Source organism: Triturus cristatus, chromosome 8 (assembly GCF_964204655.1).
Source record: "Triturus cristatus chromosome 8, aTriCri1.1, whole genome shotgun sequence".
Lineage (NCBI taxonomy): Eukaryota > Metazoa > Chordata > Amphibia > Caudata > Salamandridae > Triturus > Triturus cristatus.
In genome coordinates, this window is record NC_140591.1 from 252,388,617 (window position 1) to 252,413,300 (window position 24,684).

Below are 24,684 nucleotides of genomic sequence, written 5' to 3' on the forward strand. Positions count from 1 at the left end.
ACTGCAGTGTAGGCTAGAGGCAGCGGTCAGCAAGGGCCCACAGCCACGTGGCGTTCAGTTGAGCTGCACAGTTATTGGCAATTCGGCGTGCCAGCGATGATAAGTGGTGCATTCAGTTAGTGGCACCTGAAGCAACCAGCATGTGCGGAGCCTGCGATGATAAGTGGTCCGGACTGGTAGCAATGTATTTTGTCTAATGAATTTTGCCTTAATAAGGCTACGTGGCGATGATTTGTGGTGCAGTGAGTTAGTGGCACCTGAAGCAACCAGTGTGTGCGCACCCAGCGATGATGCGTGGCTCAGGCGGGCAGCACTGGTAGCAATGTCTAATGATTTCTGCCTCTGTAAGGCCACGTGGCGGTGACTTGTGGTGCACAGAGTTAGTGGCACCTGAGGCACTCAGCGTGTGCGCACCCAGCGATGATGCGTGGTCCGGGCGAGCCGCACTGGTATTAATGTCTTTTGTCTAATGAATTCTGCCTCAGTAAGGCCACGTGGCGATGACTTGTGGTGCACTGAGTTAGTGGTACCTCTGACGCTCAGCGTGTATGCACCCTGCGATGATGCGTGATCCGGGCGGGCCGCACTGGGAGCAATTTGTTTTGCCTACTGGACTGCGTCATCTGCAATCGCGACTCCATCTGAATTGTGAGTCCTGCTGTCCGCCATGTAGATCGAAGGCAGTAGTGTGTACAGACGTAACTCTGCGGTGCTGTGCCGCTGTGTTTCAGGGAGCTTGTGTCGAGGAGGCCCGCTGTCATGGCGGCAGCCACGTGGCAGGTTTTGGCCCGCCTCTCTGGCAGTCGCGTTGGCCTTCACACAAGTGAACCACGCCCAGAGCCCCGGCCTATTTATTCACACTTCTACGCTGGAGTGGCGTATGTTGGACCAGCCCACTGCGCTTCCGCTTACAGGGGACGACGACACAGGTTCATGACCGAGATCTTCCCCACTGTCTGAGGTAACATGGTTGCATCCACTGTCCACAACACTACAAGCACCAGCAGTATATGTACACATGGAGAGGTTTGTGCTCTGTATAGTGTGGTCTGTCTAGCACATCACCGCTACACTTGGTATTGTGTGCATTATTATTGGTGGGTGACTTACGTCGTTCACACATGTTTGGTTGTCACATCTCCCAACATTCAGCTATTGTGTGGCTGAGGAGCCATGCTGTTTTTGGAAGTTTTGCTGTCCTGTTGTGTGCTGCCTCGGTGGTAGTAGGGGGGGGTGGCTGGTCCGTAGGGGAGGTCCTGAGGGTGGTGGCAGTGGGTTTTGTGGCCTACTTGGGTGTGGGAGGTGCATGATCAGTAGCTCTATGACATGAGTTGGTCTTCAGATGTGATTCTGGGCCGGGCTCCCTTTCACACTGTAGGTAGTCGTCCTACTTTACACCAGTAAAAGGCAGATGTTACATTCCTACTGCTAACGCAGCTTATTGCTTGTTTTATTATTATTATTAGCGTTAGTTGTTGCTCTCATTTGTGGCGATTTTTTTTTGCAGAAGCTATTGCTGGAAAACTGGCGATATCAGCTGTTTTCACCAGGTTGAGAATGGAATGATAATTTAAAATCACTGAAAAAACTATAGGTTTAATGAACATTATAATTAGAAATTAGCATTTAAAAAACCTTTGAAATTCAATTAAAAAAACATAGGTTTCAGGGACGTTATAGTTACAAATTATCATTTAAAAAACGTTTGAAATTCACTAAAAAAACCATAGGTTTCAGGGACGTTATAGTTACAAATTAGCATTTAAAAAAACCTTAGAAATTCACTGAAAAAACCATAGGTTTCAGGGACGTTATAGTTAGTTGCACATTTCACTCATATAAAACCATAGAAATTCGGCGTTTTAGTTAGTTGAGCTGACTATAACTCACGCCCCCGCATTGCACTGCTGATGACGTTACATATTACATCATTCATGACATGGCCAGTGACATCACTGATGACATCACTGATGACATCTCAAATAACATCACTAATGACATCATCCACATGAAAATCTGATGCACCTCCTCATACCTTAATAAAACCTTTGATATACCCACTCTAAAATACAGACTACCATTTTCGAAACAATAGAGACACCAATACCAGTTACTACGTACACACGCACTGATTCCTAGGGGCCCGATTCACAGAACTAACTTAAGACAAAATCCACAACTTACTACCATTTTGGTATTCACAGAAGGCGCTTGCTCATTTTGGTATTCACAGAAGGCACTTACTCCTTACGGTATTCACAGAAGTTAGGAGTCCTAACTTCAGGACTCCTAAATACCTTCTGTGAATACCGAAAGTCTTAAAGTTAGGATTTTTCTTAGTTTAGAAGTAGTAAAGTTAGGACTACTAACTTCAGTGAATACCGTAATGTGTAAGTGCCTTTTGTGACTACCAAAACGGTAGTAAGTTTAGGATTTTGTCTTAAGTTCGTTCTGTGATTCGGGCCCGCAGTCTACACACACATCCACTCATTCACACATACAGTCTCTCATACATGCAGTGACTCATCAATACAACACTATTATAGGCATTCATACACCTATACAAACACTCACACACCGCCACTCATCCAGAGTTACTCACACATCTAGTCAGTCATGCAAAGAATCAATCACACTTCTGTTTACTCAGCTATACTTTTATACACACACAACCTCACTTATTCATAGTGATACTAACATATACTTACTCTCTTATACAATCACTGATACAAGTACACACTCATCCATACGGCACTCTCACAATCACTGACTCTCACGTATAGTCATTTATATACTCCAACTCTCTCATGCACTGCGTTTTACATATGTAGTTACTTGGATATGTAGCACTGAGATATCCATTCTCTCACCAACACACCCATACACACACTCACCCATCCATACATCTGTTTTCACATGCAGTCTTGAACCCATACACCCAGTGAATAAAGAACTCACACATCTATGCACAAAGTCACACTCCTCCCACCCACCCATACACACACTCAGGCGCCCTTACAAATACCCAGGCAACCAATCAATAACCCATATAGACACTCATGTAGCTACTCATCACCAATGCAGCAGCTTACATCAATAGACAGACTGATACATACACTCACACAGTTTAGTCACTAACCCATGAATTCAGTAAGACACATTTAATCACTCACTTACACAGTCAGTCACGCACCTACTAAATCTTCCATCCACACACTTATATACATACTCATTCTTCAATATACCTTGGCCAATATATTTATAAAACATATTTAAACTTTACAGAAACACACAGTCACTGGATGATGTCATCAGTGATGTCATCAGTGATGTCATTTGAGATGTCATCAGAAATGTCATCAGTGATGTCACTGACCATGTCATGAAAGATGTAATATGTGACGTCATCAGCAGTGCATTGCGGGGGCGTGAGTTATAGTTAGCTCAATTAACTTTAACGGACAAATTTCGATGGTTTTGTACGAGTGAAATGTGCAACTAACTATAACGTCCCTGAAACCTATGGTTTTTTCAGTGAATATATATCTAAATATAGCACCTACTGGCAGTCGCCAGTAGGTAGTCATAGTTAGAACCTAGTTTCCTTAGGAAAAGCGTTTTTTGATTTGCCAATATCTAGCACCATTTGACGAATCTTTGTGAAATTATCCCAAAAATAGGGCCGGACCGCTCAGTTTGTGTGTTGAAAGTTTCGGGGTGATCCGTCAAGCGGGGGCCGAGAAAACGGGGGGGTCCCAAAGCGCGTTTTCTCCATGTTCTTTTCCATAGGAAACTTTATTTCAGGCTAAAGCCCAACCTGCTGAACAGATTTACACCAAATTTGGCAAAAAGGTAGGTCTTGGTTTAGAGTGCGCCCTTTTTTCTAAATGGTGTAAATCTGTTCAGTAGTTCCTGAGAAATTTAAAAAAGAAAAATATCGATATCTGAGCACCGAGGAGGGTTCGCTAACCCCCCCGAGCACGAGCTACACTCTGATTGCCTGCTAACACTCCAAACCAGAATGTGTTGGCAGCCATCTTGTGACTCGAGTCACAAGAAATCAGAACAAAAGAAGATGAAAATGAAGAAAAGGGTGGCAGGGTAGAAACACCCTGACCCCCTAGGCCTGCTCAGGGGGTCCCACAAGGACCCCCAGGGCCCCCAAAAACATTTTTTTTTTAAACTGCAGAATATGCGCTGGGGTCGCGAATCCTGCTGAGAAAATAAACAAAAAACAATGAAACGCATGCTCCCGCGCTTCGTTTTCACAAAGCCCACGGGTGGGCCAGGTCCCGGGGGCAATCAGTGATTAATTTGCGGGGGCCCGCGGGGGCCCTTGCAGCTCTGGGGACTGCCACCTCCCCAGGGCTTATTAATTTGAATGCAGGGGGCACGTGGCCCCCCTCACAGCCCCAGGGACCGCCACCTCCCCGGGCTTTGTTTATAAATGCTTGGGGGGTCCCAACCCCCCCACACTGCCCCAGGGACCGCCACCTCCCCGGGGCCGAATTTTTTAAAAAAAAGTGTGTGGGGGGCTCCTGCCCCTCCCCACACTGCCCCAGGGACCACCACCTCAACAGGGCATTAAATATTAAAATACAGGGGTCCGTTGCGTACTCCTGGCCCCGGGGACCACCACCTCCCCGGGGCTATGCAAATAGCCTCTCCTTCTTATAGCTCCCTTACAGAGCTTCATTGGACTGGTGTCAGCCGCTCTGGCATTTGCTGTCCCAACCGTGTTTAGTCGATGTTCTTGACAGTTTAGTTCTCTTTGGAACTTGGTGGTTTTTCAGTCGCAGACCCTCCTCCAATGGGGTATGGCTTTGGTATCTATTCTAAGTTAAGGAATTTGCGGCTAGATGTCTCTATCAGATAAACGAGTTACTTACCTTCGGTAACAATGTATTTGGTAGAGACACAGTCTAGCCGCAGATTTTTTAACGCCCACCCATCCTCTTTGTTCTGCGAGGACCTTTTCAGGTTGGGTTCTACCCACTTGCCTCCTTATAGTTGGCCTTTGTCTTCCTGTGGGGTGGTCTGCTTCACCTCCCTCCGGGCCAGAATGGCTCATTCTGTATTTATCTGTTGCTTTTCCACCCATTCTCATATTGGGTGGTGGGTTCCTATATCCTTCACGTTCCTACACCCAGGTTCTTCCAGTGTGGGGATTAATCATGTTCTTTTTCCCTCCCTTCCACCCTCATCTATTTTTTATCCATTACTTGGGGTCTCTTTGACAATGCTGAAGTCAACTGATGGGGGTCTATTTGCCCATGTTACGGTCAATAGGTCCTTTATACAGTGTATGATTGCACATTCTCTGTTGGTGCAGAAATGTGGTCTATTGCCATTGGTCATGTTTTGTTGCCCCTTACAGTTAAATCCTGTGATTGCAGACTGCCTATCGTTTACCGTGGCATTCATTTCCAATGCCGTTTTGCCTCATGGGAGGGCATCGTTCTCCGCTTCTGCGAGGCTGTTTCTAAGAGCGGATACTCTGCTCTCTCCCTTAATTCCCTTACAGTAGGAAGTGCTTTTTCACTGTCATGCATGGTGTTGTTTTTCACCTTTTCTGTTGTTTATTGTCATTGTTTTAACGATTTTGATCTTTTTAGGCATACTATTCTCACACTCTCACAGTTTAAAAAAATGTTCCGCGTTGTGGCACGGAAAAGTTTCACAGCAGAAAACTGACGTCAGCGCGCCAGGAGGGACTTATATGGCTCCATTGACATCATATCCGTGGACGACGTCAGGACAGAGCCATGCGATGCCGTCTCCCGGCACGCAGACGTACTGCTGAAGATTTTTTCCGGATCCAGTCTGATGCCTGGGGATATTCTAAGATAAGGAATCTGCGGCTAGACTGTGTCTCTACCAGATACATTGTTACCGAAGGTAAGTAACTCGTTCATTAGGCCAATTTGATTTATACCAATTTGATAAGTTTTAGGGGTTCAGAGCACATACACTGTGCACTGGACTGCAGTGCCACAGTGTGCAGAGTCCAAAGACCAGCAATAAAATCTAGCAAACAAATGAGGTTACCACACAAAACTAGACATTTTCCTATAGTTTATTTGAAAGATCGCTTTGTGGGGCAGTTGCAAACATTGCGCGTCAAAATAAATTGATAGTTCATGATCAAAGAGAGCATGAATATTTTGACATGAGAAAGCAAATGTGAGATTGACGTTGAAACATGAGATAGATGGGGTTCGGCATTGTAGAATCTTCATTCATAGTTGTAAATGTTAGAATAATTCCCCGGTGCATGCGAAGAACCCAGAACACCTAGCCCACATTTTATTGACTAAGACTAGAATGCTATAGTGCACTGTTTAAAAAGCGTATCAAGGTCAAGATTTGCATTAAATTTATTCTAATCCAATTAAAATGACATTCAAAAGTACATAGCAGCACCCTAATACTAAACTGCTGCTTAACTATTTGCAACATGAAGGTAAGAGGACGCCTGATAGACATTACATTAGTAGAGATAGAAAAAGCACCAAAGTCAGTGTCTCTGGCCACGTGGCTGAGACAGATACCAGGAAGGTGGGAGGGTTTGGTTATTAATTTAGAAGATCACTACGAAACAGAACGAGGACTGCAAGTAAGTAGCAGAAACTTCATTAAAATTCACAAAATTTAGTATAGACTAGCTAGCATATCTGTACAATTCTGAGGCTCTTCTCCATGAAGGCCACATAAAGAGCTCTTTACTGAACGTTAAGAAAAAGATTTTTTAAGGGAGGCTTGACCAACGGTAGAGACAGCTCTCATCTCTGAATCAAATGTATGTGCTACTTGACAAATCTATTCAAGGGGAATGTGTCTTATGCAGGGTCGGGTGGCTGTTTTCAGTTTGGTGGAATTGGCTTTGGGTCCTACTGGCAGAATGTTATAGCCCAATTGATCACTATAAGAAATGTAAAACAATCCAATGAGAAATCAACCATTTTCAGGTTGCTAGTCCTATACATATATATCCACAATAAACAATGAGCTTGTTAGACTTTCTTATTGACTTAGTCTAATCTAGATAACAAACTGAAACCCTATTGAAATCTAGAGAGTGACCAAACATTCAACCAGTGTAAATTAATTGCTGAAGAATACAGGAAGGGTAATAGCCTAACTGATATGAAACTCTCAAACCACCATGGGTAGAAAAGAGGGATGAGTTCTCATCACTACTTTATTGGAATAGAAAACGGTATAAGCCTCAATAGCTGTTAGAGTTTGCAGATCACTTATGCAGTTGTAATGGCAACCAGAAAGGCCATTTTCCAAGATGAATGCTGCAATAAAGCTTTGTGGATAGGCTCGAAAGGTGGGCTATTAATTTAGAAGGCGCTTACGGCCAGATGTACAAAGATTTTTTGAGGTTGCCAACGGCCCGATTTGCAGAGTTGGGTCATTCACGACTGCAAAATAGCTTTTTTAAATGCTCAAACACCAAATTATGTTTGGGTAACTTGTTACTAAATCACAAATTTCGTTTGCAACCCAGTTCTGAATTGGTAATTGGAAGGGGCGTGTTTGGGGCATCCCTTCCAAATACCAATTCGCAGTAGTGTGCAGTTAGTTTTTGCGACCGAATTACGGTTCACAAATGGCAACTAATACATCGCTATTCCTAATGTTAGTACATTTGATCACAAGGAAGTGCACGTGATCTTTTTGGTGGAAAAACCTTTAAAACCCTTTCTGGAAGTTTGAAAAAACAAGACTTGATCTTGCTGCTCCGAGTTACATTGAACTGAAGTAAAATGGAGCTAAGCCCATATCCTCTTCTAGAGCCTAGGCTACGCATCAGCAGTACGCAAAATGCAAATAACTGTAGGAGGATACATTTAAGGATCCAATTATACCAAAAGTAACATATTCATTGTTAGGAGTGAGGGTATTTTAAAAGCCTTTACTTAAATACACAGCACACATTGATGCAGCAATGTTTTTTCATTTTGCCTTAATCAAAACTGAAAAAGTTGAATGACAAAGAAATAGACAAACATTTTTGTGCAAATAAAGACCGTTTTACAGAAATATCATATTATTCAAAATAGTTCACAATCCTTGTTAATACATTGCAGTAAGAAGTTGGCGGTCGTTCCCATTATTCTCGGCTCAGTACTGTCAACAAGTAGACCGTCCAAGTGAATAAGACCAGCTCAAAGAGTTGTGTATCAAATGTCTCTGATTATTTAGAGCAATGATTCCCAATCGAACTGTGGCTTTTTAGAGGTATTGTGCGGCAGGCTCCTTAAGATGTCGTTGACACATTTCAACCTGTTTTATTCTAGGCTTCTTCAGGACTGGGCAAGGGTGTGTACAAACACTTAAAAAACATGATTTAAAATCGCATAGTCAGGGGGTCAACATGACACATGTTTAGATCATTGTCAGTCTATGTAACAGTAAAAACGTTGGAAACACTTTTAAGTGTCATACAGAGTATATAAATATATACAGCCTAAAAAAACCATTGATGGATTGAATAGGTCTCATATGTGTAGTTTCCATGTGGCCATGTGAAGAGAATGACCTGCTTAGAAGGAGACCATCAGGGTGTCTATGTAACATCAAGTGAGTGTACCGTCGCCTGACAGGCAAGTGTGAGGTAGAAAAACCGAAACATGCTGTAGTATTCTCATTTTATGCTGTAATGTTCCCTTTCACCTTGTTCCTAGCTGCTCAGTGTGAGTGTTCCGTGTAGAATGTTGGTGTGATTGACATGATTGGAATGCTTGGGTGCCTGGTGTGTGAGTGTTGTCAGTTGGAAGATGGGCTGAGCAGCTAGCAGGCTGCTCCTGGTGGTGCTTGCTGTAAATACTTTCTATGGACTTAATAAACCACATGAACTACATCTCGGCTACATATACTATGTCTCCTAAACACGTGGGCTAGCCCACTACACATGCCTTATGTGCAACAAAAAATGTAAGCCTAACATTTAATGGAGCTTACCATTTGCTATGTTGTAGATATGGATCAAAGCGACTTATTATGCGGGGAGCTTCTTCAGGATCGTAAAGTCCGACTTCTAGAGCAAGACATAACCTTATGTTTAATATATGGCACCCGACACGTAAATGGCTGTTCTTTATGCACTACTGAAGTTATAAACTTGCTCATGCATAATGTGTGCACTGCATGCATTACCTGTATGATATTACTGTACATTAGTTTGTTTTGCCTATTTTACTAACACTACATTTCTGTAAAGTATGTGTATGCTTAACTCACACTTTTGTAGTTTTAGAAAGTTCACAAATTAAACATTTCTTTCTTTTCCCATGGAATTAGTCAGACATTTGTACTTTTCTCTAATATGCCAACTGTCCTGCAAGTGTTTTGCATTTATTTCAATCATTAGTGAAGTTTATTAGCTGCAAAATTAACACCAGATCAGTTTCATGGTATACCGGATTGTCGATTACGTGGCACAAGTGCATTTGCCAACCCTTCTGTGCAGCTTTTGTCTTCTGCCTCTTCTATGTTACCTTTTACGTACAAGCCACCTGTACACATCCATTTATAAACTGCTTTTTATGTCTTCTTAATATCTTAATCAAACATAGTTTAAACTGTTGCAAGTGTAATAATCAGTGAAGCCTAGCCTTAATAGTTAAATATAAATGGAATTATTTTAGTTATTAAAATCAATATATTTGTATGCAGAACAAACATATAGACAACACTGTTCTTCCTGCTTTTCGACCGGACAGTATTGAAAGATGTTTAGGATGGCAATGTCCAGGTTATGATGTGTAAATTTGATTTAATACTATTTTAGGCCAGTTTCTGAAACCTAACCAAAGAGAGACAATGTAACATTCTTTTTAGGTCTCGCCTACGGAGCGCACCTGCGCTGCATAGGAGGAGACCTCTTGAAATCGATTTGTTTTTCAGGCCAAAAACGTGCACGCATTGTATTGCTTTCAATGGTAACGCGTGCAGGTTTGGCGATTCCCTTGCGAGAGTGAGCGGCGCAATCTGTTAGCAATTATAGCGTTCGCTTCCGCAAGGTAAACGCTGTGCGTCCCTGCTCTCGGCTAAGTTTCTCGGACGCGGGGCCGCACTGGTCTTTCAGCGCTTGTTGACCATGTCTCTCGATTCTCGTAGAAGTTGTAAACAGACTGAACGCACAGCATTAGACACTCTATATCAATAAAAAAAGTGCACTCTTCAGATATGCTTCGTTGAACGGGCTCACAATGTGCATCCTTTAACTACAAGCGACCTTGGTGTCAGCGAGACCCGTGTGCAGTGGGTGCCTGTATTCCAGCAGCGAATGTCTGTGTCAGGCATGGCGGGGCGCACGGATGCATCGATCCGCTCCCAGTTCAAATTTAGCTCATAATCATGTTCCGCTGCAGCGCCCGGAGATAAACGGGCGCAGGAGAATGGATTTGGCGTCCGCCGGGCCCGCGCTGTCGTCATCGGCCGGGTGAGGCCAGGTGCTGTTACCAGGTGAGGCTGCCGGCGGAAGGGGGAGGTCTGCGGGCGGAGGGGGCTCTGCAGCAGTCCAGGGCTGTGTGCGAGGTGCGTCTGAAGTTACTGCACGCTGCTCTACCTACGCACACCGACCTCCCGCACCAGTCTGATGTTACCGCACACCGATCTCCCCACACCAGTCTGAAGTTGCGCACCGTGCAGGGGAAGGGTACTGTGCAGCCAGCCGGCGCTGTGTGTGCGCAGGCTGAGATTGACATTACCGCACACAGATCTCAAGTTACCACACACCGATCTCAAGTTACTGCACACGGATCTCCATTCTCCGAGGAGAGCTGTGCACCCTGCCAGGGCTGTGTGCATGTGGCTGCATCTGAAGTTCTCGCACACCGACCCCCACGCTGAGGTCTGTAATTACCGCACCAATCTCCAGGCACCCGTCTGAAGTTGCCTCACACAGATCTTCGGGTACCTGAGTGGGCTGTGCAGCCGGCCAGGACTGGGAGAGAGTGGCCTGCGTCCGAAGTTACCGCACGCTCCGACCTCCGCACGCCCGGAGTGGCTGTGACTGGGCAGGTCTCGCCCGCGGCTACCCTCACTTCAACCCCTACAGAGGACAGGAGGGATGCCTGCCCGCACCATGGACTTCGACACCCGCACCCTGGTGGCCTGCGCCACGGACGCCGAAGTATTCACTGTGCCCGAAATTCAGGTAGGCTGGCGGGACCCGGGTCTGACACAGCGACTCACTGGCTGAACCTTGCTGAGTAGAGAGAGAGGCCTCATCGAGAAGTCTGTCTCTTTGTGAGGCCTGTTCATGACTGTGCTCTGATAGCGGCACACTCCACTCTGTTAGAGACCTCAAGCTGATCCGTGTCAGGGGTGTGTGTCTCATCAAATTTATGCAGGGCTCTGCAGCTGTCCTCTGGTTGGTGTGTCCCCCATTGTCTATGCAGGGGGTCCCAGGCTGTCTCGTGCCATGTGTGTGTGTTACATTGAAACTATGCTGGGCTTTGCCACTCCTCCTGTTGGTGTGTCTGCCATGTTTGAATCGGAGATTCAGACTGTCCCATGTACAGTGCGAGTGTCTCAGCAGGGCTCTTCGGATGTCTCTAGTCCATTGCAAGTGTCTCAGTCAGGCTGTTCATATATATGTCTCCGGTCACACATGGGTGTCTCACACTACATATTCAGAGTTTTTTTTTTTTACCTACCCCATGTCAGGTGTGACTGTCTCGCCCAGCCTATTCTTGCTTGTACCGGAGTGTCTCACGCCATATAACTTGGTTAACCTAAAGAGCACAAGAGGCCATGCTATGTCTCAGGTTTCAATAATTCTTAGGAGTTTTGCTAGAACCCAGTTAACCATTTAAGTATCTGGTAGTAGCATAGCCAATAGGTCTCGCCTTTGGGACCTTATAAGTATTTAGTTATGCAGCACAATATCCTTGGTGCAACAACATCAACTGTTGCATTGCTAAACACTTATAAGATCCCAAAGGCAAAACCTATTGGCTATGCCAATGCTTGTTTACGTCTTGACTGCAGACCGCTTTTGCTGTTGTTGGCATCCTATTGCACCCAATTCAGAACATATACTTAGAATCAGGGCCGGCCCTAAATCAGATTGACCGGGACAGCACCTTGGGCAGAAAGAACATTTGTTGTGGGGAGGGGAGGGCGTTGCGGTGTGATGGCAGGAGGTGTGAGGAAGATGGAAGGAGGGCAGGGGCTGATAGGTGCTAACAAATATGCTGAGGTATGTTAAGGGTTGATTGCAAAGTCTTTAATGGGACCCAATTGAGACCAAGAGGGATGGACAAACTGCTGTTTGCATGATATTAAGTCAGGCAACTCCCAGCTACGCCCCTCAGAATAGAGGTGGCCCGGGCCTGGGCCCAGCTCGCCCCTGCCCAAGGCTGGCCCTGCTTAGAATGGGCCTAGAGTCCGCTTTTGCTCAAAGATTGGATGGCTGTGCTGTCTTATCTCAATTGCTCATGGCTCAGGTACTCTAAAGCTTTCCTCCCAATTCATGTGTTTATCCCGCACTGCAGTATTTCAGTTTTACATTGGGGCCTTAAAATGATGACTTGAGTGGGGTCTTTTTTTTTCTTTTGCAGTCGGCACACCATGGGAGTTCATGAGTTTCTTCTCTCCATCCCTTGTGCCTATGTCCTCCCCCAACAGGCTGTCTTTTTACTTATCCTCCCAGTTCTCTGATCTCCACGCCTGGCTCCCAGTTTGAGATATATATTATTAAATATTATTAATGTTGTTATTTTTTACGAGGTCTTGGCACCTGTAAAGTGTTACTGAGTTACATACTTACATTTATTTGCGCTAGGGGGCAGTTTCTCACTTTTTGCATTTTTTCGAAGCTTTGAATTACATTTTTAAAATCGATGCACATGCATGCTTCATGATGCACGCTTGCATATGCGTCACTATGCAAGCTCTCATATACGTTATTAAGCACGCACACATATGTCTTGAGTCGTTACATACGCATCTTGTGCCATTTTGGAATTGCAAGATTGCTATCAGTGCATCGGCTTTTGTGTGTTCGAATGTGATTTGCAATGAAAACCGAAAGCATTGCTAAAAACAGTAGCTTGGCCTTGTTAGTGCCGAGACCTATTGGTTTTGACAGTGCTTGTTGCCTAATGTTGCATTTGCTTAGTGTGGTCATTCCTTTTTTTTTTGTGTTGTCATCCCTAATGTAAAAGTGATGTGCACATACTGCAATGTAGTCACAATAGTGATAGAACTGATATCAATAATCGTATATGTTTTATGTCTACTGTATTTATTGTATTGTGCGGTTTAGATACTGTGTTTGGCAGAGCAGATCCAGTTCACTGCTGACATTGAAAATGCAATTCGGGATCGACAACTCAAACAAATTGAGGCTGAGCTTGTGAAGAAGCGGGACCATTATACCAGCATAGATACAAGTATGGAAGACTCTGGAAACACAGGTATGAAAGGGCAGAATGTGTGTGATAATGCTAAAGGGGTAAGCAGATGTTTTATATACATTGTATGGACAGTGGGGTAGGTGGGGTGTTATCCACACCGTTTGCACCTGAACTCTTTTATGAGGCCTGTGGTGATTGCTGAAAAGAGTGTGAAGAGAAGACAACAGGCTTTGGTTATAGGCCAGTGATGCTGCTGCCATCTTTGTGTTTCTGCCTATAAAACATAGCACATTTAAAATGCCTATGATCCTACCTGGACATGTTTACTGCAGATTATCGATTGCGTCTCAGTATGATTGAATTGCAAGAGGCTTCACTGTGCTCATTTGAATTATGCAGATTCGGGAGTTCTGGAACTGAAACTCAAAGCACTGATTCTTGACATTATTCATAATATCGATATTGTGAAGCAACTCAATCAAGCACAAATTCATACGACCGAAGACTGGGCTTGGAAGAAACAACTCCGCTTCTACATGAAAGACGATGGGAAATGTTACATTCAGATGGTGGACGCTGAGCTCCAGTATACCTACGAGTATCAGGTATTTCACTTATGTGCATGCATACCTCTGATGGGAAATCATAGTCCCTCGAATGTGATTCTGCTGTTTCTTCTATCTGAGTGCTATAAAAGGACATCAAGAATAGCTAACACATAGAAAAGCATACGCAGATAAAAAGGAAATGAACAATATTAATAACAATAATGACTAGAAAAAAAATTATAATTAAGATGTATCATTTTCCTTTCACACCATACCCATATGAGTATATAACAATGACGCAACTATTTGTAAATGTATATTATTGTAAAGAATAGAAAAAAGACGATGCAGGCTTTAAAATAACCCTTGCTAAGAGAAATATAGGTCAGTTTAAAATAAATATAACCCCCTCACATCTTTTCCCTTTATTTGCAATGTACTACAGTAGTATTTACTTTGTCTGATATTAATTAGTGTCTTTTTGGTATGTGGTATTGGAGCTTCCTCAGATATTGAAAGGTTTGCTATCATTTGATTCTTTTTCACACTTCACAGAAGTACCCTCTTTTAAACATGAACCACACTTTTGCAGTATTTTTAATGTCTTTGTTTATCTGATAGAGAGACTTCTAGCTGCAGAGTCCTCACCATAGAATATTCCACAGGTGTCAGATTGGATCTAGAAACTCTTTGATGAGCGGTGACCTTGTGCACCGACAGGTGCCGTTGTTCAGCTCCACGTGGCGTCATCAGAATCATTTGCGCTGGAAGCGACGTGCACGTTGCTTATATAGGCGCCACTCCAGCGCACTGATGTCAGTTCTTTTGTTTTCGCACCAGTCAGCGCAGATCCGAAGAATGCTACCCCCAGTCACTTTTTGACTGACTAATTTTCGTCCTTTAGTCGAAGAATTTTTGAGACTTTGTCTCCTGTTGTGTGGGATTTCCACCATGTGGCTCCAGTCACCAACAAATGCCGGTGATGGACCCGCACTTGATTTGCCTTTGGTGTCTTGAGCGAGACCACGATGCTAAGACATGCGAGAATTGCTGCTCTATGCATTTCAAGGTGCAGAGGGAGCGATCCCTCAAGCTCCTCTCCGCCTGACATTGAACAACTCCGCAACGCTCCAGATCTAGTTGGAAGGAAGGTCCCGAGATTGTTCGCAAAGTCGTACCCTGCAATCGTTTTCCCATTCCAAGTCATCGGGGAAATCTGGTAAGTACCACAAAAAGAAGAAGTCGAAGAGATCTTTGACTTTGTCAGAAGACTTGTGTGTCAAGTCATGGGGCCACCGGCACTGTAGCCTAGCTCTGTGATGGAGCCTGGGCCGTCTCTGCACCCCCTTGATTTTCCAAGAGCTGGAGTGAACCCGCCCAACTTAGAGAGTTCTACAGAGCCATGCACCTCATCTTTGAGCGGAACGACCCCTTTGGAGCGTCCTTATGGCCCCATGGGTCCTGGAAATGCCCGTACTGTCGTCTGCTGGTGTGTTCGCCACTGGCACCAGTCAGGCCCCAGGAATCCATTGACAGATCTGGAGCAGCGGTTGAGCGACCTCTTACTTTACCGTCACCCGCTTCAGTGCCGATGCCCCTTACGCCACTGACGCCCAGTGGTGGCAGTGCCCATCATCATTCCCAACTCCAATATGGAGCTGAACGGGCGTTGTCTGATGCCAGATCTGGCGCTGACCGTGGAGAGACTACCCATATGGGAGCCGGAGCCTTATTACTATGGAAGGCCAGAAATGGGTGATGAATGGGAGGGGCCTGCGGACCCTTACGGTATTCAAACATTAGACAATCCCGTGGATTCCTGGTATGAGGATCTGGCGGATCACAGTGGACTGGACACCTCCGAGACACTGGCCTAGTCTCTTCCCCCCCTACCAGGGCTACAGAATAGGGTGCCTCATTTGTAATGGTAGTGCAGAGGGTGACTGAGGTCCTGGCCCTAGCGCTACCCTCAGTGGCAGTCAATACAAACGTCTTGATGAAGGTGCTTTAGTCTGGAGTTTGCCCCACAGAACCATTCCTCCCATTTAATGAAGCCCTTACCGACATCCTACTCGGGCCTGGTCCAAGCCCTGCACTGGGGCTCTTGTGCATAAAACAATTGGCCGCCACCGTCGGCTCAGCCCAGGGGGCCCCAGTTTCCTCACCCAGCATTCCACCCCGGAGAGCTTGGTGGTCCAGGCCTCCGCTTCCAAAAGTAACCCCGGGGTCATTCCTTACCACTCCCCTGTATAGGGATTCCAAGAGGCTGTACACCTTTGGGAAGAGTATGTCCTCCTCTGCCAACCTGGCACTGTGATGATGAACACTGTGTGCCTCTTCAGGTGATACTGCCATACGATCTTGGACTCGGTTGCGCAGGAGCTGCCTATGGTCTTGGAGGAGGCCCAAGCATGTCTGATGGGAGGGATACAGCCAAGTTCACCATAAGATGTGTGTTGGACATGACAGACTCACTGGACAGAACAATTTCATTGTTGGTGACCCTTAGGCGCCACACCGGGCTTTGAACCACTGGCTCTTCAGGGAGATGTCTAGGCATTGCTCATGGACATTCCCTTTGATGGCTCCCTGCTGTTTGGTGAGAAGGCGGACTCGGCGCTGGAGCGCTTTAAGAACAGTAGAGCTAAGGCAAGGTCCTTGGGCCTTACTAAATCCCCTCACCAACCCAATCCACCTTCACCCCTTTTGTGGCCACGGAAGAGGTTTACGACTGCGTCCCTACGCCCCCGACCACCACGTCAGCAAGTTTTGCAATCTTTTTGTGACCGAAGGCGCAGTTCCCACAGACCACATGGGACAAGCAGCCAGAAACCGTGCCACCCCACCGGCAGCCGCAGCCTCCAAACCCTTTTTAGTTTGGGTTAGTCCTTCCCCTTTGTGACCATCCCTCTTCCTATGCCACCCACTTACGACAAGCGGGCGGAGGACTACCTCTTCTTGTTCTGCCAGGAAGTATTAGCTCTTTTGGCCAAGGGAGCTATAGGGAGAGTGCTTGCATCAGAAGTAGGTCGTGGTTGCTATTCCCTCTACTTTCTGGTGCTCAAGAAGGACGGGGGCCTTCACCCAACTCTACACCTGCACCATCTCAACCTCTTTTTGAAAATGGAGAAATTCAAGATGCTCACGCTTGCACAAGTCCTGCCTGCGCTGGACCCAGGAGACTGGATGGTAGTGTTGGACTTGCAGGCCATGAGAACTTTGAGCGCCCCTCGGGTGTTCACCAAGGTGATGCGATGGTTGCAGCATACCCCCAGACGTCAGGTCTCTGGTCTTCCCCTACCTCGACAATTGGCTATTGAAGGTGGGCTTGACACAGGCAGTCGTCTCCCACCTCCAGACTACGGTGGACCTCCAGCACTCACTGGGGTTCACTAGCAACGTGACAAGTCACACCTGACTCCCTCTCAGATGCTTTCTTTCATAGGAGCTGTTCTGGATGCAGTGCAGTTTTGGGTCTATCCTCCAGAGCGGCGAGTCCCAGGATATTCTGGCTATGATACTGATGTTTCAGCCTCTATCCTGGATTTCCGTGAGAATTACCCTGAGGTTGTTGGGCATCCTGGTCTTCCGCATCCTGCCTTTAATACATGCCAGTTGGGACATGAGGGCTCTGCAGTGGAACCTGAACTTCCAGTGGGCGCAGCATCAGGGGAATCTCTCCAACATGCTCCATATCTTAGAGGGAACTGCAAGAAATCTTAGTGGTGGACTCTGGTCTCCAGCAGAATCTGGGCTCCACATCAATTTGTTGGAGCGTTGGGCAATCTTGTTGCCATTGAAAGCCTTTCTTCTTTCAATCAGGTGAACGCTGGTAGAGGTGTCCACGGACAACACCACCATCATATGGTATTGCAACAAACTGGGCTAGGTGGGGCTGTGGACCCTTTGTTAAGAGGCCCTATGTCTCTGGGCATGGCTGGAACACCGTGGCATATCCCTGATGGTTTAACCCCTGATGTGCTATCTGAACACCAGAGCGAACTAATTCAGCCGTCGTTGCCTAGCGGATCACAAATAGATTCTCCATCTGGAGGTGATGCAAGGTCTCTTTCAAGAGTGGGATGAACCTTGGTTAGATCTGTTCTTCTCCGCTTATAATTTGCAATGTCAGCAGATTTGCGTGCTGGAGTTTCTAAAGCAGCTCTCGTTGGAGACGCTTTACATCTCGGGTGGCGCGCCAGCCTCCTGTACACATTTCTGCCAATGCCACTCCTGCCCAAGAGTTCTGAAGAAGATCAAGAACAACCTGGCCAAATCATTCTAGTGGTATGGTATCCTGAGCTATTGCGCATGAGCCTTTTCGGGAGGATCTTCTGTCGCAGGACAGGGTGCCATAGGTTAACATTGGGATTCTCTTATTACATTTTATAAGTGTAATTTCCAATTGAGAAAAAATAGACTTTTCGAGTTTTGTGTCTCTGGACTCACAATTTAAAATCACAACTTATGGCAAAGTTGGATTTTAAGTTGCAAGTGTTAAAAAAGCCACTTTTGCAATGTTGGCATTTTCTTACTTTAACTATTCTGTGCCTTCTGCTTGTCCCTGAAAACACGTCTGTGGTGGGTGAAACAGGTGGGCTTAGTGCATTCCCTCCAGACAGCCACACACAAAAGGAGCTTCGGTGTGACTGATGGGCCATCAATATCCTGATGGGCCATCCTGGGTAGGATGGAAGAAAGGAGCCGACACACCTGAACAGGATTTGCCTGTCCCCACACAGTAACAGCAAATACACAGGCAGAAATTCCCATAATCTCTGTATGCGTCCTGAACTCCATTCAGACCAGGCTGAAGTTTCTAAGTCATTGCCCAGCAGACAGTCCACAGGTATGTCTGGGGAAACCAGAACTCTTATAGGGCCAGTTACCCCTCCACAGCTGAGATTCACAACTGCCAAAGAATGTTCAGTCCTGACATTGATTGCGCTGGTCACTTGGTAAAGTTGACTAAGTGTGATCTGATCAGGAGACACCAGTTTCTCTGTCACCATAGTGAAACTGGCCCCTGTGTCCCTGTATGCCACAGCTTCCTGACCATTGATCAGAGACTGTTCCCTCTACTTGCCCAAGTTAGTTGGACTTACAAGTAAAGTGGCAAGCTCCATACCACTGTCACAGACAAGGACAGCCTGAGTGGATGGTCTGATTAGGCCATAACCCACTTCAGAACCCAAGGTTAACCCTACTAATCCCTTGTGGTCACTACTACTACTACTACTACTACTACTACTACTACTACTACTACTACTACTACTACTACTTGTACTGGTGCTAGGGGCGCTAGTTGCCTTATGGGCAGTGGCAGTCGTTTTTTGGTGTTGGCTTTAGAGAAATTGGCATCCCTTGCTGTGTGTCCTTTATCCTTACACAGGTAACACCAAGGTTTCTTGCCAGAGGAAGAGTTTTGGGACCCACCCCCAGAGGAAGATTTTGGGGACCTTGTGAAGACTCTTTCTTGTATTTACATTTTTCCCCACCCTTCTCTTGGGCCATACAAAAATCTTGCTTCTCTTGATCACCTCCACCACCATTGTTTTTCTGCTTCACCCTGATGCAGACCCATTTGTCTGCATTCTTTCCCAATTCTTGGGGAAAGGTCAGATCAGAGTCCACCAGGTACTAGTGCAGCTGCTCATTTGGACAGTTATAAAGGATGTGCTCCCTCATCAATAAACTGTACAGTTCCTCATAGTCATGTACAAAGTCACACCAGTCTTGGGTGTGTGGATTCTGTGTGTTCCTAAACTTGACCCTGTATTGCTCAGTGGTAAAAGCAAACCCATCTATGAGGGCTCCCTTCAAGAGTGTGTAGTTGTCGGGGTCTTCCTCCTTGACAGTGAGCAGTTTGTCTCTACCTTTGCTAGCAAAGGAGAGCCACAGCATAGCTGCCCACTGCCCTTGAGGGACCTTCTGTACTTTACAGGCCCATTCCAAGGCAGTGATCCATGTATGGATATCATCCCCATCCTGCTAAGGAGGGATTATCCTACTCAGGTTCTTAGTATCAAAAGATTGCTCCCTGACACTTGGCTTACTAGTGCTGCCAGCATGGGACCCTAATCCCAAATTCTTCCTAACCTTCTGTACTTCCAGGGTCTACTTATGAAGGGCCAACTGTTCATTCTTGAGCCTGAGCTTAGCTCTTCCAAGCTTAAGCAGGTGGTATTCCATTTCAAGGATTCCCCCCTCTTGCTAGAGATGGAGGTCCCAATGGAAGTGTTAGAAGCCATGGAATTTACAGAGGAGGGTCTAGACCTCCCCTGGTCTAGTCTCACCCTCCCAGGAGGAACAAAGGGGGAACTACCTCCAGGGGCCTCCTTTGGGTCATCTGACCCATTCCCTGGTGGATCAGAGTTTATCAGTGTGGGGTCTTCAGACTCCTCCTGGTCACACTGCTCAGAGGTAGGGCTATTGGGGATAGCCACCCCTGACCCTTCTTCATGGGGCCCCCATACCAAAGTCATCCTGCCCTTCTGACCTATCAGGATTCTGAAGGGCATACTGCAGGAGCATCTCTAGGAGTTGCTCTTTGTGGGGGTTACTACCTGTCTTTTGCTTTCTAGCTGCAGCCAAGGTCCTGAGTTCCTGGAACTTTAGACACTTGTACCTAGAGGGCTGGGACCCACTGGCGTCCCCCAGTGAAGACCTGGTCAAATAGGTGTAGTATGATGTTGCACCTACCAACCCTAATGATAATTAAACTTTGAAAGATTGTAGAAAGGGTTGTACTAGATCCTTGACTGCCAATCCAAAAAGTTCTGTAGAACTTACCACTAAAATACGTATTTTTATATGTGCCTAATGCTAGTGATGGTTTTTCATCTAACCACACCTAGATTAGGTGGTAAAATAGTACAGGCTTAAATCCCAACCGCTGCACACCAAGTAGAAGGCTGGCTTAGTATATGGTGCATATTATTTAAGTGAAGCACCTTGCACTAAACCAGACAACTCTTATGGTGATTTTATTGGTCTTAGACAACCATTGAAAGCTCTCTAAGTGGTACCTGCTGAGAGCAGCCGCCTTCAGGCTTATCTTGAAGGAGTATTAAGCAGCTTGTTTTACCCGATCTAACCACGTAGTGTAGATTAAATTAAAATGAACCACACAGTATATATTTAAAAATAGGTCTATTTATTACACAATACTCACTAACACATTGGTATATCTCCTATCCCGAGATATTCACACAAGTACACAAGAATACTTCAATTCCAGTAGGTAAGTAAGCTCAAAATGCAGTGGTCTCCAGGTGGAGACCAAACCATATATTAAGAAAGTGGATTGCAAACTGCGACCAAAGTCGGTACTTGGAGCAGAAGACTCAGAGGAGCTGGGGACATAAGAAACCTCCCAAGGTAAGTATGCAGGAACCCCACAGAGGCTGTGTGCAGATTGCAGACACAGCCGTGCGTTTAATCAAAGTCAGTGGGGAAGTCGCGGTTCCCTGGACCCTGAAGAACCCCCGTGGAAGACAGAAGGTTGGAGAGTCACCCCACCCGTGGATACCCCAGGAACCAGGATACCTACACCAGGGAAGCCGGGTGCATAGGTGTGAATTGATGTCGGAAACCGCTGTAGACCACAATGGAGGACTTCAGTAAAGATGCAGCTGGAGAAGACTTTACAAGAGTCTGGTGGAATCCAAGGGTGGATTCTTTTTTTTTAAGACTCTTTTTATTATAAATACTTCGACAACAAGGCATAGTAGTACAATATAATGACATAGGTAGTGGCGGAAACAAGGGCTCATCATTACACAGTATATTTTTGCAGTTGGAGTTACGGGGAAGGGGAGACATCTATATCGTTTACTCGGGGGGGTGGTACATATTCCACCTCGGTATACATTCCAGGGGGTCCATATCTTGGACCATTTCCGGGGGTAACCCCTCGCAGTATACACAGATTTTTCTCGTTGCATGCACCAATCAAGGTCCTTTTTCCAGTCCGCGACTGTGGGTGCATGTGAGGCCCCCCAGTGCTGTGCAATATTTCTTTTGGCTATCATGCAACCAAGTGTGACCCAGTGTATGGCGTAAGGGTTGAGGTCCGTGGGTTCCCAGATATTGAGGAGGCACCTGGGAGCTTCAGGCCGGATTTCAGCCTCTAAGGTTTCACTCATAATTGAATGTATCTTATGCCAGTACTCCTGAATTAATCTACAATGCCATATGATGTGTATGAAAATACCTGGTTGGGAGCACCCCCGCCTGCAAGACCCATCCGCACGACCCCCATGTGCACCAGTTGAGGCCCTGTTATATATATTCTGTGCAGGATTTTGAGTTGGACCAGTCGGAGCCGTGCAGATATTGCGACTGTTTTAGGGGATGAAATCGCCGTCTGCCACCCTTCGTCATCCAATTCTATACCGTCTGCGGTCCATTTCTCCAGCAGTAGGGTCAGGGGATCACGCATGTTGTTAATTAGTTTCCTATATGTCAGGGATATAGCCCGCTCAGGCAAGTGCCCGTCAAGAAGCCTATCCTCCAGGGGGAAGCTATCTGGTAAGGGGGCATCCCTTGGTAGTGCGGTCTGTTGTGCGTGTCGGACTTGGAGATATCTGAATAGCTCAGAGTCAGCAAGTGAGTACTGAGTCTTCAGTGCGCTGAACGGTTTTACTCCCTCCGCCTCCCAAAGATCACCAATAGTGGAGATCCCAATCAGGTCCCACTTATCAAACCCCTTTGAATTGCCAAGGTATCCTAGCTTTTGTGAGTCCCAAAGCGGGGTGGCGAGTGTCAGTCTGTTGGCCCAGCCCCAAGGACTGCGTCTCAGCGTGCCATATCTTAATCGTGTGTTTGGTGGGCCCAGTTAGTTGGAATTTGCCAGGTGCGGAGTACAGTGCCCTGCCGTACGCCCCATTAGGAAGAAGCCAGCGGTCCATACGGAATCCCGGGGCGTCGGGGCGGCCATAAGTGCCATGGTTTATTGCTATAAGATGAGCGGCCCAATAGTATTTTTTGATGTCTGGCAGTCCAATGCCACCATCGTACCAACCAAGCGTGAGTTTGGATAGGGCTATGCGTGGCCTTCCGCCCCAAATGAGGTCTCTTTGAAGGCCCTCTATTTCCCCAAAATATGAATTAGGGACGGGGTCTGCGGCATTTTGCAGTGCATAGAGGAAACGTGGCAGGGACATCATTTTAAATAATGCAGCCTTGCCCAGTAATGAGAGAGGGAGCGATTTCCAGTGTATGATGTCGCTTTTAAGGCGCTGCAGGGGTGGGGCCAAGTTACGGGCATATCGAAGTGCCGGATCCAGAGAGATAAATATGCCCAGATATTTGAAGCCGTCGGTGACAATAGATATTGGGCAATGTCGGGGCAGCTGTGGGGAGTTACCACTAAGAACGTAGATGAGTGACTTCTGCCAATTTACTCGGAATCCAGAGTATCTCCCGAAGATGTCTAGGATGTCAAATAGTACAACAAGGGATCCCTTAGGGGAGGCGAGATAGAGGAGAACATCGTCTGCGTAGAGGGAGATACGGTCCTCCCAGCCTGGTGCCCACTGCAGCCCCCGAATGGCCACATCGTTACGGATCCACGCTGCAAGGGGCTCGAGGGCCAGAGCGAACAGTAGGGGAGAGAGGGGGCAGCCCTGGCAGGTGCCACGACTAAGTGTAAAGGGGTCGGATTTTTTATTGTTCACGACCACCTGCGCCAGGGGAGCGGCGTATAGAAGCTTCACCCAACTGATAAAGACCGGGCCAAATCCAAGTTTCGCTAGAACTGCGAATAGATAGGGCCATTCAAGGGTGTCGAATGCCATGGTGGCATCTAGGGATGCTATAATTGCGTCCTCATGTATGGTCGGGGCCCTGCCCAGCACCCCGTGCACCCTACGCAGGTTAAGGGCAGTATTACACCGAGGCATGAAACCTGATTGATCGGGATGGACTAGGTCCCCTATAACCTTAATCAGCCTGTTAGCAAGTACTTTAGCGAGGATTTTAGGCTCAGCGTTGAGCAGGGAGATGGGTCGATAGGAGGAACAATCAGTTTTGGGCTTACCGTCTTTATGTATTGTAACGATAGTGGCCAGACGCTGGTCTTGGGGCAGCATCCCCATATTTAGGCTGCAGAGGAACATGGATTTTAGATAGTGGCCTAATTTGTCAGGGCGAAGCTTGTACAGCTCGATAGGGATACCATTGGGGCCAAGAGCTTTACCGGGACGTAACGCTCGTATTGCTAATGCGATTTCTTCAGTGGAGAGGGAACTATCCATGAATAGGCGATCGGCTTCTGAGAGGGTAGGAAGGGTAATGTCCTTTAGTAGGTCAAGGGAGTCCTCAAATGTACAAATGATTTGTACACTGTGTGATAGTGGGTTTCAAATTGAGTAGCAATATCTTGGGGGTCCGTGACGGGGTTACCGTCCGTTCCCTTGAGTTCAGGGACTAGGCGGCTAGCGCGCTCCCTCCTATCAAGCTAGGCGATCAGTTTCCCCGCCTTATCTCCCCAATCATAGATACAGCCCAGTTTTTCTTGTCCCATTATTTTGGCGTGATCAGTTACAAGAGCCCTATATTCGTCCTGGCAGAGTCGGAGTTCGTGCAGTTCTTCGGGTGTGGGATTGGAGTTAACAGTATGCTCGAGTTGGTGAAGCTTGTGTTCAGCGTCTGAGATGTCTTTCAGTCTCTCCTTTTTGGCTCCCGCAATGAGGGACAGGGGGCTGGCCTCGGTCCACCGTTTTAAAGGCTTCCCAGAGTGTTTGCGGGGACTC

At 46.5% G+C, this 24,684-nt stretch overlaps 1 protein-coding gene across 1 annotated transcript in view; it reads left to right on the forward strand.

Moving 5' to 3' along the window:
• The window catches only part of DYNC2H1 (dynein cytoplasmic 2 heavy chain 1), a 1,714,832-nt gene that overhangs the window by 492,308 nt on the left and 1,197,840 nt on the right, over positions 1-24,684 (forward strand). Inside the window, exons 31-32 of the mRNA XM_085621461.1 lie at positions 13,289-13,439; positions 13,779-13,984. Of these exons, the coding sequence (XP_085477587.1) occupies positions 13,289-13,439; positions 13,779-13,984 (357 nt within the window). The remainder of the gene's footprint in view (positions 1-13,288; positions 13,440-13,778; positions 13,985-24,684) is intronic.